Source organism: Trachurus trachurus (genome assembly GCF_905171665.1).
Source record: "Trachurus trachurus genome assembly, chromosome: 18".
NCBI lineage: Eukaryota > Metazoa > Chordata > Actinopteri > Carangiformes > Carangidae > Trachurus > Trachurus trachurus.
Genome location: NC_139909.1, coordinates 9,254,965 through 9,269,961, shown reverse-complemented (window position 1 = coordinate 9,269,961; position 14,997 = coordinate 9,254,965). Strand labels below are relative to the sequence as shown.

At 42.8% G+C, this 14,997-nt stretch overlaps 1 protein-coding gene across 1 annotated transcript in view; it reads left to right on the top strand.

Annotated features, from left to right (window-relative positions):
• The window catches only part of LOC311001860 (phosphorylase b kinase regulatory subunit alpha, skeletal muscle isoform-like), a 37,589-nt gene that overhangs the window by 1,168 nt on the left and 21,424 nt on the right, over positions 1-14,997 (top strand). The window contains exons 2-14 of the mRNA XM_083993039.1: positions 4,234-4,392; positions 4,590-4,637; positions 5,418-5,586; positions 6,759-6,841; positions 7,050-7,130; positions 9,434-9,532; positions 10,027-10,173; positions 11,630-11,683; positions 11,816-11,938; positions 12,169-12,264; positions 12,878-12,985; positions 14,403-14,481; positions 14,586-14,720. Coding sequence (XP_083849165.1) covers positions 4,234-4,392; positions 4,590-4,637; positions 5,418-5,586; positions 6,759-6,841; positions 7,050-7,130; positions 9,434-9,532; positions 10,027-10,173; positions 11,630-11,683; positions 11,816-11,938; positions 12,169-12,264; positions 12,878-12,985; positions 14,403-14,481; positions 14,586-14,720 — 1,381 coding nt within the window. The remainder of the gene's footprint in view (positions 1-4,233; positions 4,393-4,589; positions 4,638-5,417; positions 5,587-6,758; positions 6,842-7,049; positions 7,131-9,433; positions 9,533-10,026; positions 10,174-11,629; positions 11,684-11,815; positions 11,939-12,168; positions 12,265-12,877; positions 12,986-14,402; positions 14,482-14,585; positions 14,721-14,997) is intronic.

Genomic DNA, 14,997 nt, shown 5'->3' with positions numbered 1-14,997 from the left:
CCAAGGGACGCCGTGAATGTGGTGACGTAGGGACGAGGACGGGGACTGCTAACTCCATCAGCTGACAGGAAGTTAGCCAAAACGACCAGATCGCTTACTTCTGCTTTAAGTGTCTTATCAGTCATCCAGGTCATGGTAGTTGTTAAGCTGAAGGCAACTGGACTTCTTTTTCAGTTCTTGAAGATGGTTCGATCCAAAAGGCTTCTTCAGTTCTAACTTTAGAGCTTTTCTTCAAGACTTGATGAACTGTTCTTGAAGTTCTTGAAGATGTTGGAAGAAATGTCCTCAAGAACTTCAAGAGCAGGTTGTCACGTCTTAACAAAAAGGCTTCTTCAGTTCAAAATTGTTCTTGAAGACACAATGTCTTGAAGTTCTTGAAGATATGGGAAGAAACATCCTTTAGAACTTCAACAACAGGTCTTTCGCCTGTCAACCAAAAGGCTTCTCCTAGGAATGACCCAATCACATTTTTTTCCCGCCCAAGTCCAAGTCATTTGATTTTGAGTATCTGCCAATACCGGGTCCTGATCAGGTACTTCGGCCATGCAGTAAAAAAAAAAGAAGAACGAACTCATCCAAGTTGTCCCTTAAAGTGATACGCCAACATTTCTTTTCGTGTCTTGCCTCACTCCCGAGTCCATGACCAGCAGATAGACACCATCCTTTCGACTGTGCGTGCAGTAACCATGGAGATAGAGCCGTATCGCCGGTAATTAGCTTAGCTCAAACGCTGGAAGTGTATAGGTAGTGTTAGCCTGCCTCCTACCCGAGCTGAAATCAGCAGTCGGAAGCCAATTTCATTTTAGCTATAAACTCTGTAAATATATCACTTTATCAACATTTCAAACATGTTTAGGTGAGAAAGTAGCCATTTAGATCAGCAATGTGTCGTTAATTTGTCTAAATACCAGCTGTTTACGATTTTGTTCGGACGAATTCGGCGCTACTCAAGCTAGCCGTTGTGACCAACGCACTTCCGGTTACTTTCACAAAAATAAAACACCCATTGCCCTTTACAGAAGTGCTTTTACTTTGAAATAGGAAGCTAACCTACCCTCGATGTAGCTATCTTGAACCAAAATAACCCGTCTTTGCTTGAACTCTCCATTTTGACCGATCTCGTCCCGTTACTGGCATTTGACCGCTCAAGATGCCTTACCGGAGAGTTTTGTCAGCTCTGAGACGAAGATCGGTCCGTTTAGAGTTGCTGAAGAGTTTCTCTGATGACTTTAGGTGGAGGCAGGCTAACACTACCTATACACTTCCAGCGTTTGAGCTAAGCTAATTACGGGCGATACGGCTCTATCTCCCTTGTTACTGCACGCACAGTCGAAAGGATGGTGTCTATCTGCTGGTCATGGACTCGGGAGTGAGGCAAGACACGAAATTTTTTTTTTGGCGTATCACTTTAAAGATAAGAAAGTGCACTTTCCTAGCCTACCAGTGACCAGCTCATGGCTCAGCTCATTGTTGCCTGAACGGTACGCCCACTCATGGAAATATACAGCACTAGAAGCCTCGTCACCTACTCGTTGACATTGAATATGCGCCATAGAGCCTTAATGATGCGGCTCCTTAGTCAACTGTATTTGTATGCGCCCACTCCGCTTTCTGCAAATGTGCAGTGTTTACAACATGGACATAATGGAAATGTAACGTTACATTTTTGATACATCAGTGATCCAGATCTTTTCCACCGGATTGCGATCCTTTGAAAATTACACGATTGATAGACCCGGATTTCCAATCACGTGATCGGATCGGGACATCAACTAGCTTCTTCAGTTCTAACTTCTAACTCTTGTTCTTGAAGAAGCCTTTCGGATCAAACGCAAAACATCTTCTAGAACTGAAAAAGAAGTCCAGTTGCCTTCAGCTCTAGCACCTAACAACGAAGGTAAACGTTGGTTGTAGGATCCATCTGGATAGGACACAGATCAAGGATCGCACCTTCGCCCTTGCTTCAGCAGTTGTGTTTTGGATTTTGTGAGGATGGTGACAGGTAGAGTAGTAGTAGGGGGTTGATCCTGCATCATTGGAGGCTGACAGACTTGGACTTAATTCACAGTTGACTGGAAACTAGAGGAAAGTTGAGATGGAATCTGAAAGTGGGCAAACCTGGTATGAAGTCACCTTTGAATCGGTCCCAAATGGCCGTCGGCCAGACTGCAGTTGTATACAGCTCGCTGCCCAGATGGATCAGTGCACTAATGACCCAATCTGGTCACTGGGTGTGTTGACATGCTCACTAGTATCCTGGTTATCGTTGGGTGTTTGGAGTGTTTTGCTTTTCTGGGTACTGTTATTATCATGTATACAGAGGTTTTGCTTGGACCAATGCCAAATCCAGAATATGATTGGAGAACTGAACAAGGCTCAAAATCAGGAAGTATTAAATTAACTCACTGCCAATGACTTTCTGTTGCTGAGTCATGGATAATTCATTTAGAACGATAAATCCATTGGTAGTAAAGCTTTCTGTTCTTGCTGATTTGGCACTTGGGAGGTCAGAGATTTGTAGTGGGTAGCCTTTTAAACATCTATTAAAGCAGCGAAATAACTGACAACTGCTGAACACATCAACTTTCTTAAGGTGTGTAGAAATTATTGTGTATCAAAAAAGAGAAGGTCACACGCACATCCGTACCAAAAGCTTGGGCAGGTGCTGAGCCAAAAACATACAAGCATTAAAAAGAAAATAGAAAGGCTCGCACACCGCAGGGCTCCCGAATGCAGTCCATTTAATGTCAGGAACAATGTAACGTTTCGAGCAAAGGCTCTTCGTCAGAGCCTTTTACATTGTTCCTGACATTAAATGGACTGCATTCGGGAGCCCTGCGGTGTGCGAGCCTTTCTATTTTCTTTTTAATAGAAATTATTGTGTGCAATTTTCCCCACAAACATCTTTTCAGCCAATTCAGAACTGAAGGGTTAGGTAAATAAATATTGAGCCCCAACAGCAAGGACTGGTTTGTTTTGTTGTTATGAAGAGCTGTTGTCAGACAAATGGCAACATCCCTTTTTATAGTAGGAAGGAATGGGGCTTTGGGGAAATGTAGTTCTACAGGTCCTCATTTCTCCTTGTTCCATTGATTTTGGCGACTTAGAACTTTTTTTTTTAATACATATCATACATAAATTCAGGGATGTTCTGTTGGTTGGTTGTCCAAAGAGTCCCATGAGTTGATGTTGACCACTGGGGGTGTGCCAAAGAATCGATTCACATAAGAATCGCAATTCTCATGTAATACGATTCAGAATCAATATAAAATGTTCCAAAATCGATTAAAAAAAAAAAAAAAAATGAAACAAATCTGCTGGCTGTCGGTCTCCATTTCCTTAGAATTTAAAAGGCAGCATGTTTAAAGCAGAAGTGAGTGATCCGGTCGTTTTCGCTAATGCTGCGTTCCAGGCAGGCTTTTGAAATCGTAAATTACAGCTTCAAGTCACAACTTACGACTTTGTAGCGTTCCAGGCAACCCACTCGTGTTTTTCCGACCTGTTTTACCGGTGAAAGTCACTATAACGGCCACTCGTAACTTCCGACCGGTGAACTCGTACCAGATCGAACTGGTACCACTTCACGGTCGGAAAAATACGAGTTTCCTTGAACGCACCATAACAGTCCTCGTCGCTACGTCACCACATTCACGGCGTTCCTTGGCTGCACACACAGCCCTTCATGCCGTTCTCTCTCCTCATTGGATAAAAACTGTAGGATACGATAAATGTTTTCTCTTCGGCTCAGAGCAGAGCAGAGGGACTGAGAGACCCGTGTTTCAGTCCAAACACTCTATGTAAGTGATTGCTGTCGGAAGATATAACTATTTAAGACTTATATTAACACAAATATATCACTCACTTCTGCTTTAACTGCACTATTTTTAAAAAAATAAAGAGGCACTTTTAATTTTGTTACTTAAGAAATATGTGATATTGCTTTTATGCAACAGTTTCAACAATTCCATCTAAGCATGGATAAATGTTTAAAACTCAATAAATGTGAAAAAGACACTTTAGTCGTTCTGTCTTGCAGAGCAGACTGGAGTAGATCATGAGGATCCTTTGCACCGATAGACTGAAGCAGAAATAATTAGGAATCAAATCGTTTTGAATCGAAAATCGATTTTGAAACGAATCGTAGCCCCAAAAATCAGGATCAAATCGAATCGTGAGATAGTAAAAGATTCCCACCCCTATTGACCACTGACCTCTTGTGTGTGTGTCTGACAGGATCCGGTCAGTGGTCTTCTTCCAGGCAGCCCGGACAACCCGGACGCCTGGGTGAGGGACAATGTCTACAGCATCGTGTCGGTGTGGGGCCTGAGCCTGGCCTACAGGAAGAACGCCGACAGGGACGAGGACAAGGCCAAGGCCTACGAACTGGAGCAGGTAGACGGACGTAACGTTGACACTTGATGTTTTTTAATTCCCTGAAGTGTCCAGTCGGTTCAGATGAGTCTACTGCTGCTGCTCTTTCCTTCTGCTGATGAAGGATCTCATGTTTCTTCCTCCTGGACACCGGGAACACCGTGGTCGACTCGACATTTGACCGTCGCTCTCTCTCTCTCTTTCTCCCTCTCTTCCAGAGCGTGGTGAAGCTCATGAGAGGCGTCCTCCAGTGCACCATGCGGCAGGTACGTCAGGTCGACAACACACATCTGAGTCAACAAACACAGCAGTTGGACAGTGTCCCAGAAAAAAAAAAAAACAGTAAATAAAGTAGAAGTCGATCACTGCTGATTCACTGATAAACATTTTCCTTCCTTTCTACTTGTTGAAAACGTTGAATCAGTTCTATGGAGCCTCTGTTTCTAGATAAACCAGTGAATTATATTCCTGTATTTTCATTTAATTAAACACTTTTAGACAGTGATCCAGTGTTAAAGAGGCAACTTTAACAGTATTAAAGGGATAGTTCAACATTTTGGAAAATTGGCCCACCTCTAAAACAACTCCATCTGGTAACGTTCTGTTATTATCTCATCGCATGGTGAATGTGCAGGTCACAACTTGTGCACGAGAGCATTTTTTTTGGAGTTGTTGGATTGTGTATTTGATGAGTTTGATGAGGGAAACCAAGAAATCCCATGAGCCTCCGTAGCGTAGCTCTGAGCAGCTCACGGCTCTGCTCCACCGTTCTAAAAACAGCTTGCACCGACAGTTAAAGGTAACAAACCTACTGCTATGACTATAGGGATTATGACAATGGGCCAATTTGCCAAAATGTTGAACTATCCCCTTTAAAAGACTGTGAAATCCCAGAACTGTCACTTGTCCATTAACCCCTACAGCTCTAGAAGATCGTAAATGTCTTTTATTGTTCGACTGACAGCTTTCTAATTGCTCTGGTCAGATACTCTGGTTTTGGTTTGTTTGATCTCCAACACGTTTCCACTCTCTCCGTCCACCTTCAGCTGGATAAAGTGGAGAAGTTCAAGTACAGCAGACACACCTTAGACTCGCTCCACGCCAAGTACAACACCAGGACCTGCGCCCCGGTGGTCGGAGACGACCAGTGGGGTCACCTCCAGATCGACGCCACCTCGCTCTTCCTCTTCTTCCTCGCTCAGATGACCGCATCTGGTGAATATGCAACTATTTTATTTATTTATTCATTTATTTATTTGTTTTTTTATTCTGCAATAATATAAAATAAAGTAAGGAAAAGGATCTTGTTTGAGCTCCAGATTGTGTCCAGATGTGACCTCATCCAATTAGGCTTCAGACAATATTCAGTTTAATCTCTCTGAGTGGATTATGTTATTATTGAATATTGCAATATTTCCCACCGTGTGTTTTGTTTTGTTTTTATTTTTCCAGTTTTGCAGTTCAGCACATCTGAAGCTCCTTTAGTAGTATAGTATAGAATCAGAATGAGAAAACCTTTATTGTCCCCGTCAAAAAGCAGTGGAAATGTTTCTTTGACGTGTGCATTAACATAAGTTAAGAAAAACACAATTTAACATAAGATAAAACAAACAACAGATAGATACGGAACAGCACCTATCTGTTGTTTGTTTTATCTTATGTTAAGTCTTTATTGTCATTGCAAAACAACAAAATGCAACAAAATTTGCGGTGCTACATCCATTTCAGTGCTAAAAAGGACATCATCAAGAACACACACACACACTAACAGACAGAGAAACATCAACGACAGTCATACTCTCTTCCGTCTCTTTAATCTGGCTTTTATGTTATAGTCTCATAGTGATTCTATTTTATTCTATTTTACAGTTTTACATTCTTCTATTTTATTACTTTTTTCTCTCTTATTGTTATCTTTCTTTTGAGTGTTTTTTATATTTTACCCTATATTTCTATCCTGCATTTTATTTAATTCAATTTTATTACATTTTATTGTCGTTAAAAGTTTTTTTTTTTTTTTACTATTGCTATATTTTATTGTTGTTTTTAATCTTCGTGCATTAGTCTCCATGTTATTCTTCTTGTTTCACCTCTTATATATATATATATATATATTTTTTTTTCAATCAAAATGTAAAGCACGTTGAACGGCATTTATTTGCTTTGAAAGGTGCTATATACATAAAATTTGATTGATATATTGATTGATACAATTGGTAAAACTAGATATCTTAAGTCTATAAATGAACATAGCACATTGTTATTGGCCGAGGGGTTTAACCGCTTTGGCAAATGAAACTTTTCTCATTTCAATAACATAATTACACACTGTACAAGACAACCCAGATAAAACGGTGTAATCGTGTGGTCTGTGGTCTTCTGTCCAGGTCTTCACATCGTCTACACGCAGGACGAAGTGGACGTGGTTCAGAATCTCATGTTCTACATTGAGGCAGCTTACAAAGTGGCAGTAAGTACACACACACACACACACACACACACACACACACACACACACACACACACACACACACACACACACACACACACACACACACACACACACACACACACACACACACACACACACTAAATAAACCAACAAAGTGTTCAGTGTTTCAGTGTGAAGCATCAACACTGTCATGTGCTCTTCTTCTGCTGCTGTTTCTGCCCCACAGGATTATGGGATGTGGGAGAGAGGAGACAAAACCAACCAGGGCATCACGGAGCTCAACGCCAGCTCTATTGGCATGGCCAAGGTTAACACACACACACACACACACACACATGCACACACACGCACACTCACAATTAAAGGACAGTTCCGGGCAAATTCACCTCGGGGCTGTATTTTCCTAACATTTTAGGTCTAAAAGAAGGAATCTGAAGATTTTCAGTTTAATTGCTCCTGTTTTGCGGTAGTTGTGTCTGTCCCCGCATCGCCACAGCAGCAATGAATGGGAGCGGAAGTTCTGCTGCTTAGACTGTTTACATCCCTCAGAGCAAGTCAAGAGTTGATATTCCTGTGTTTATGACACAAACGGGAGCTTCCGACTGCACCTGAACACACCGAGACTTTGAATTAGATCTAGTTTTACAAACATGTCAGCTTGCTTGAAGTAAATAAACTTCTCGGTGCATGTTTGAGTCGCCATCTGACGCTGTCTGTGGAGAAAAAAATGGCAGTTTTGAGGGATGTAAACAGCCTAAGCAGCAGAACTTCCATCTGCTTCCATTCATCACTGCCGAATTTGCCCGGAATTGTCCTTTAAAAAAAACAAAACACACATGCACACACACAAATATCCAGTGAATATGTGAATGTGTGCAGTGTGAGGAGGAGAAAGTGTGTGTGTGTGTGTGTGTGTGTGTGCAGCCGTCTCCAGACTGAACAGGTGCTCCAGTAAAAATCTCTGGCAGGGTACGAGGTGTCTCGTCGCTGCGACGGCCTTTACACTGACCTTTATCCAACCCTCACTCTGGGAACTGACTCTGGATCAGACTGGACGGCTTCTGTGTCGGAGCACAAGCAGCTCCGGTGTGTGTCCTGAACGCACCACGGATGAAATCTGGAAACGATTTATCGAGATTAGATTTTTGGGGTTTTTTTTTTCAAACTTTTATTGAACATTTTTTGATAATAAATGTAATGTAATCTCAAAAAGAAAAAAGGGTAACACTTTATTTGACGCCTCTCTCTATAACTAATTATAATCATAGTTATAATGAGTTATAATGCAGTTACAACACTGTATAACTATAGTTATAAACACTCATAAATGATCATAATGCTTTCACAACACACTATAAAGCATTTTATCTTGACTTATAAGGTCAGTTATTATAATACGTTATAATTGTAAGTAACTCGCTGACAATACCCACATCGATAATGCATTATAAATATAGTTATAATTGGCTTATAAACGCGTATAAGTATCATTATAAACACTCATAAATTATCATAAGGCTTTATAACAATAGGCATAACACATTATAGAGCATTATAACTCTATTATAATACTTGATTTTATAAGCCATTATAAAATGCTCTATGATGTGTTATGCTTATTATTATAAAGTCTTATGATCATTTATGAGTGTTTCTAATAGTTATACACATTTATACATATTATTATTATTATTATTATTATTATTATATTTATAATGTATTATCGATGTGGGCATTGTCAGCGAGAAAAACCTCCATGGACTGGGCACTGAGCTCCTGAAGCTGTGAAATGTGACTCAGTGAGTTCGTCCTCCGTCCTTCACCGGCGGCTCTGAGCAGCACAGATCAGGTTCTCGTTGGTCTTCCAAGAATGGACCCGGGCTCAGAAATAACACAGTACTCACAGTACTCAACACACACACTCATATACACACACACACACTCATGTTTATATATATACACACACAGAGTTTAATTTAGACTGTGGAAACAGGCCTGGCTGCAGGACGTTCCTCACTTCATTAACTGAATGTAGTTTTTAGCATTTACAAACAGCTACTCTGCATGAAGTGAATGCACAACACACACACGCACACACACACGCTGTTGCATACTGATGTTGTACTACTGAATACAGACACAACTCTGCTGTGTAGAGACTATAAACATGGGGTTTAGTGTCTCATGAATGGACCGATCTGATTGTTTTAGGCTGAAATGATTGTAATTATTGATCAGAAACCTGTGGGAACTGGCTGCAGAACCAAGAATCCAACACCCCAAATATTCCTGTTATTATTAGTTTGTTTAGTTTATTATTTCATTTGGTCGATTAAAAAAAGAAAAGACCAACCAATATGTGCAGAATGAAGCAATACTGCCTACCCTGACCATTTATATAGTGAAAATAATGATGTAAAGAGTAAAGAAAACAGAAAAATTCTCCACTATATTTGTGATTTACTTGAAAAATAAAGTGAGTTACTGTCACTAGATGATAAAAGTAGATTTCAGTTTTCTTTTATTTGACCAAGTGATAAATAGTAACATCTTTATCTGAAGGAATGTGGGTTTAGTTTAAACCAATCAGGATGTTTCTGTCGTCTGCAGGCAGCTCTGGAGGCGCTGGACGACCTCAACCTGTTTGGAGCGAAGGGAGGTCCTGGATCAGTGGTTCACGCCCTCGCTGACGACATACAGCAGTGTCAGGTACACACACACACACACACACACACACAGTTATCAGCATCTTTCTGTTTCTGATGTTTAGGGGTGTGCCAAAAAAATCGATTCACATAAGAATCACAATTCTCATTTAATACGATTCAGAATCGATAGAATTTAAAAGGCAGCATGTTTAACTGCACTATTTTTTTTTAAATAAAGAGGCACTTTTGATTTTGTTACTTAAGCAATATGTGATGTTGCTTTTATGCAACAGTTTCAACAATTCCATCTAAGCATGGGTAAATGTTTAAAACTCAATAAATGCGAAAAAGAGACTTTAGTCATTCTGTCTTGCATAGCAGACTGGAGGTGACCATGAGGATCCTTTGCACACCGACAGACTGAAGCAGAAATCATTAGGAATCAAATCATTTTGAATCGAAAATTGAATTTGAATTGAATCGAATCGAATCGTGAGAAAGTAAAAGATTCCCACCCCTACTGATCTCTCTCTCTCTCTCTCTCTCCGTCCTCAGTCCATCCTGACCTCCATGTTGCCCCGAGCCTCCATCTCTAAGGAGGTGGACGCCGGCGTCCTGTCCATCATCTCGTATCCGGCCTTCGCCGTGGAAGACATCGACATCGTCAACATGACCAAGGAGGAGATCATCTCCAAACTCCAGGTGAGGAGTGAAGAGTCTGAACCTCTTCTACTAGTTTTTATTTGACTTTGATAGATTTAATTTGATCATTTTAATAATAACTTTATTTGTATAGCACATTTCATACAGTTATTGCAGTTCAAAGTGCTTCACAATAAAAGAAGGAACATCAAAAATAAAACATGACAAGAAAAGAAAAGAGATAAAGCAACAATAAAAGAAAGAAAATCTTATCTTTCCCTAGAGTTAGTACAGAGCATTAAAGGGATAGTTCAACATTTTGGCAAACTGGCCCATTGCCATAATCCCTATAGTCATAGCAGTAGGTTTGTTACCTTTAATTGTCGGTGCAAGCTGTTTTTAGAACGGCGGAGCAGAGCCGTGAGCTTTCTGACGTTTCTGATTCAAGTGTCTGATTATGTTAGAATTAACTCATTGAGTGCCAACCACGTAATTTCTCGTTTTTCGTTCCCATGCGTTGAGTGCCGAAAACGTAATTTTACGTTTTTTGCTTTTTTTTTAAATTATGAAAATAGACACTTTAATACACATTATATGTAAATTTGGGGACTCTACGACGAGGAGAACTGAAATAGATGACGATCAAAGTCACATGACAGCTCATGATCTGGAAGTTTTTATCATAACTCGGCTTCTGCAAACGAGTTCTGCATGCAGATGCAGCGCAGATGCAGCGCAGCTGCTCTGCTCTCACCCGCGCTGCTGCAGCAGCTGGGAGCTGAACCAGGAAGCTCTCAGCCGACAGTCCGCCCGGTCTTCAGCTGGAGCAACACCGTGTCCTCCCCAAATTCCTCCCGCGGTAAAATCTGATGGTCTCTGGGCCAAAGCAGACCGGCATCACCGACCCGTACCACAGAAGGACCGCGACCACCGGCGGGACCGGTCTTCCCGAGCCGCGGTGGCCGACTGACCCTCACGCTCCGCGGGGAGAAGCTGTGACACAGCACGGTGCGTCTGTGTTATTGTTGTTTAGTGGCGCCCCCCCCGCCCCCGATGGTGGTTTTGTGAATAGAACAACAACTGTTGTATATATTTATCTTATACGAGCCCTTTGATCCAGAAATGCGAGTGTCAGAAGAGCGACAGACACAAACAGCGCACCTTTCATAAAAGACGCTCTATCTCCTTTTCTAGAAAAAAAGGAGGGATTTTGGTGAAACCCAGCCATGTTTAGCTTTCTTTTCTCAGGAACAGAGGCACGTAGAAACAAACGGTTTGTGGCCACTTGAAGCATTAAGGTAAACCTTTCAATTGAGCTACAGTATGTGTTGGTGGCAATAATATAGAATACACTGTGGCTCTACATAAAAAGTCAAAACTGGTCTAAATTGCCGGTACACTTGACTAAAACTTTGGAAAGGAGCGCGGCACTCAATGAGTTAAGTACATTTAACCCTTGTGCATCTTTTAACCCATTAAAAGATGTTTTTCGCTGTGTGTGTGTGTGTGTTGTCAGGGTCGGTACGGCTGCTGCAGGTTCCTCAGAGACGGACACAAAACTCCTAAAGAGGTGAAAAGAACCGACTTGTGTAAACAAACACATCTGGATGAAATTCTGTTTCTGTTGCAGGTTAATGAACGTGTGCGTGTGTGTGTCTGTGTGTTTGTGTTTGTGTGTGTGTGTGTGTGTGTGTCCCTGCAGGACCCAAACAGACTGTACTACGAGTCTGCAGAGCTGAAGCTGTTTGAGAACATCGAGTGTGAGTGGCCTCTGTTCTGGACCTACCTCATCCTGGACGGCATCTTCATCAACAGCCCCGAGCAGGTCCGTCCTGTCTGTCTGTCTGTGTGTGTGTGTGTGTGTGTGTGTGTGTGTGTGTGTGTGTGTGTGTGTGTGTGTGTGTGTGTGTGTGTGTGTGTGTGTGTGTGTGTGTGTGTGTGTGTGTGTGTGTGTGTGTCTGTGTGTGTGTGTGTGTGTGTGTGTGTGTGTGTGTGTTAATAACCATCAGGGTATTTACAGCGTCAGTGTGTGTGTGTGTGTGTGTGTGTGTCCAGGTTCAGGAGTACCAGGAGGCTCTGGACGGGATCCTGATCAAGCAGAAGGACGGGATTCGGCTGGTCCCGGAGCTGTACAGCGTCCCAGCAGAGAAGGTCCGGACACACAGAGACGTTATCATTATTATCATTATTATTAATATTAAAGGAGAATTCTGGTCATTTTTGTCCTGATGGTCACCCAGTGTTGGGAGGAGCAAAAAACGCGACTACAATTGATGCAGGCAAACCGGAGTTACACCATGGCTAGACGGCGCTCAGGATAGCAACAACGCTAAAGTATGGGGGCAATTCTTTCAACCACAACAAACACTCAAAAAACAATCAAATATCTATGATACATGAGTCTAATCCTTATGACACACCACTGAACTCATAAAATGTACATTATAAACCAATATAAACAGTATAAACTTTGTGTTTTTGCATGTAGTCACTCACCTCAGATAGCCGAACTCTGAAACATCCTGGAAAGACATTACTAAGCGATCGCAGCGCGCCTTCTCCCCGCCACAGAAACAAACACTTTTTCCTTGTTGTCATGATTTCTTTACAAAAATAAACGGTCAGATATATTTTGGACATTACCACTGCACTGCTCCACCGTTTATTGGTCACCAACACTGGGTGACCATCAGGACAACGATTTAGGGGTCAAAAATGACCGGAATTCTCCTTTAATGTTGTGGTTTCCCTCTGTCCCCACCAGGTGGAGGAGGAGTACAGGAACCCTCACTCTGTGGAGAGGGTTCCCATGGGGAAGTTACCTCTGAAGTGGGCGCAGTCGCTCTACATCCTGGGAAACCTGCTGACTGAGGTAACGCTACAAAACAAAACATCTAACAGTGTCATCATCCCATTCTTATGTTAAAGGAGACATATTCTTACTTCTTTTCCACAAATTAAAATAGTTCCCAGGCGTCTTAAAGACATGTCTGTGACATGCTTCGGTCAAAATATCCCAAAGATCAAACATCACAGCTCTCTGTGTAGCCGATGTCGATCTGGCCCTCTGCGTTGTGTATCTCACGGCCTGCCCTAGGTGGGGTTCGATCCCACGACCTCCCGCACCGGAGGCGACGATGCTAACCTCTTCGCCAAGAGGTTGACAACCGCTTGGCAGGTTGGTTAGCACGTCTTTTATGGGTGGAGTGAGTGCACATTCGTTACATCTGCTCATCCTCTCCAAACAGCCCTCTTCAGAACAGTCTGTTTCAGTGCCTGTCCCTTTAAATGCAAATGAGCCACTGCCTCTGCATTGGAAAATATCTTCAGCATCTGACCAGTCTACATTGTGTACTGTATCCCACAAAGCAATGCACCCCTGAAGTCTAACCGTAACCAAAGACGGATTAGAGTAGTGAAGTCTCTTTGCCGTGTACAGTAACCATGTTATATAACTTAATAAAATAAAATAAAATTGAATGCAGACTGGTCGGTTCATTGTAAAACATTTATTTATTGATGTAAAAGTGGTGATTTCAGCACTGCTCTTCTGTCCAATACACACAGGAAGCTTCTCTTTTCATTCAAACAAACTAATGCGGCTGCCACAATTGTTAGATTTCATCAATGAGACCATCTCCTAAAAAGAATTTAACCAGTCGGCAGTAAACCTCTAAAAACCTGCGGGTAAGTTAATTAGCGATCGTTTTCTCCCCCGGGGTGACGACGAAGGTTGGCCGGCCGGGCAGCTCTGCAGACAGGCTGCTGCCTCTGTGCCTCTGCTCCGGCGGTCGCTGCTCACACAGGTGAAACGTCGTAGCAAACTTATAAACAGCCGTGGTTTGGATAAACTGACCGCACATTGGGGAACGGTTACTTTCTCACATTAAAAAATATTAAAACTTAACAAAGTGACGTAACAGCGCTACAGCAGGAAATTAGGTAGGCAGTACGGTAGTCTACGGTATTATCTCATAGCGTAGTGAATGTGCAGGTCACAACTTGTCCACCAGAGCGTTGTGGAGTTGTTGGATTGTGTATTTGATGAGTTTGATGAGGGAAACCAAGAAATCCCATGAGCCTCCGTAGCGTAGCTCTGAGCAGCTCACGGCTCTGCTCCGCCATTCTAAAAATAGCTTGCACCGATAATTAAAGGTAACGAACCTACTGCTATGACTATAGGGATTATTACGGCAATGGGCTAATTTGCCAAAATGTTGAACTATCCCTTTAAAGTCCCTGTTGTCAGAGACAGAGGGGGACACTGATGCTTTTCCTACGTGTTTCAGGGTTTTCTTGCTCCCGGTGAGATCGACCCTCTGAACCGACGCTTCTCCACCATCCCCAAACCTGACGTGGTCGTTCAGGGTGAGTGATCATCAGTGATCAATAATCAATAATCACTGATCAATCAAACTACTGATCTAACCCTCCTCCTCCTCCTCCTCCTGCTCCTCCTCCTCCTGCTGCAGTGTCGATCCTGGCGGAGACGGAGGAGATCAAGCAGCTGCTGCAGAAGGAGGGGATCGAGGCGGAGACAGTGACCGACATCCATCCCATCCACGTCCAACCGTCCAGAGTCCTGAGCCACATCTACGCCCGACTGGGTAGGAGAGGAGGAGGGAGAGGAGGAGGAGGAGGAGGAGGAGGAGGGAGAGGAAGGAGAGGAAGGAGAAAGAGGGGGAGGAGGAGGAGGAGGGAGAGGAAGGAGAAAGAGGGGGAGGAGGAGGAGGAGGAGGAGGAAGAGGAGGAGGAGGAGGAGGAGGAGGAGGAGGAGGAGGAGGAGGAGGAGGGAGAAAGAGGGGGGAGGAGGAGGAGGAGGAGGAAGAGGGGGGAGGAGGGAGAGGAGGAGGGAAAGGAAGGAGAAAGAGGGGGAGGAGGAGG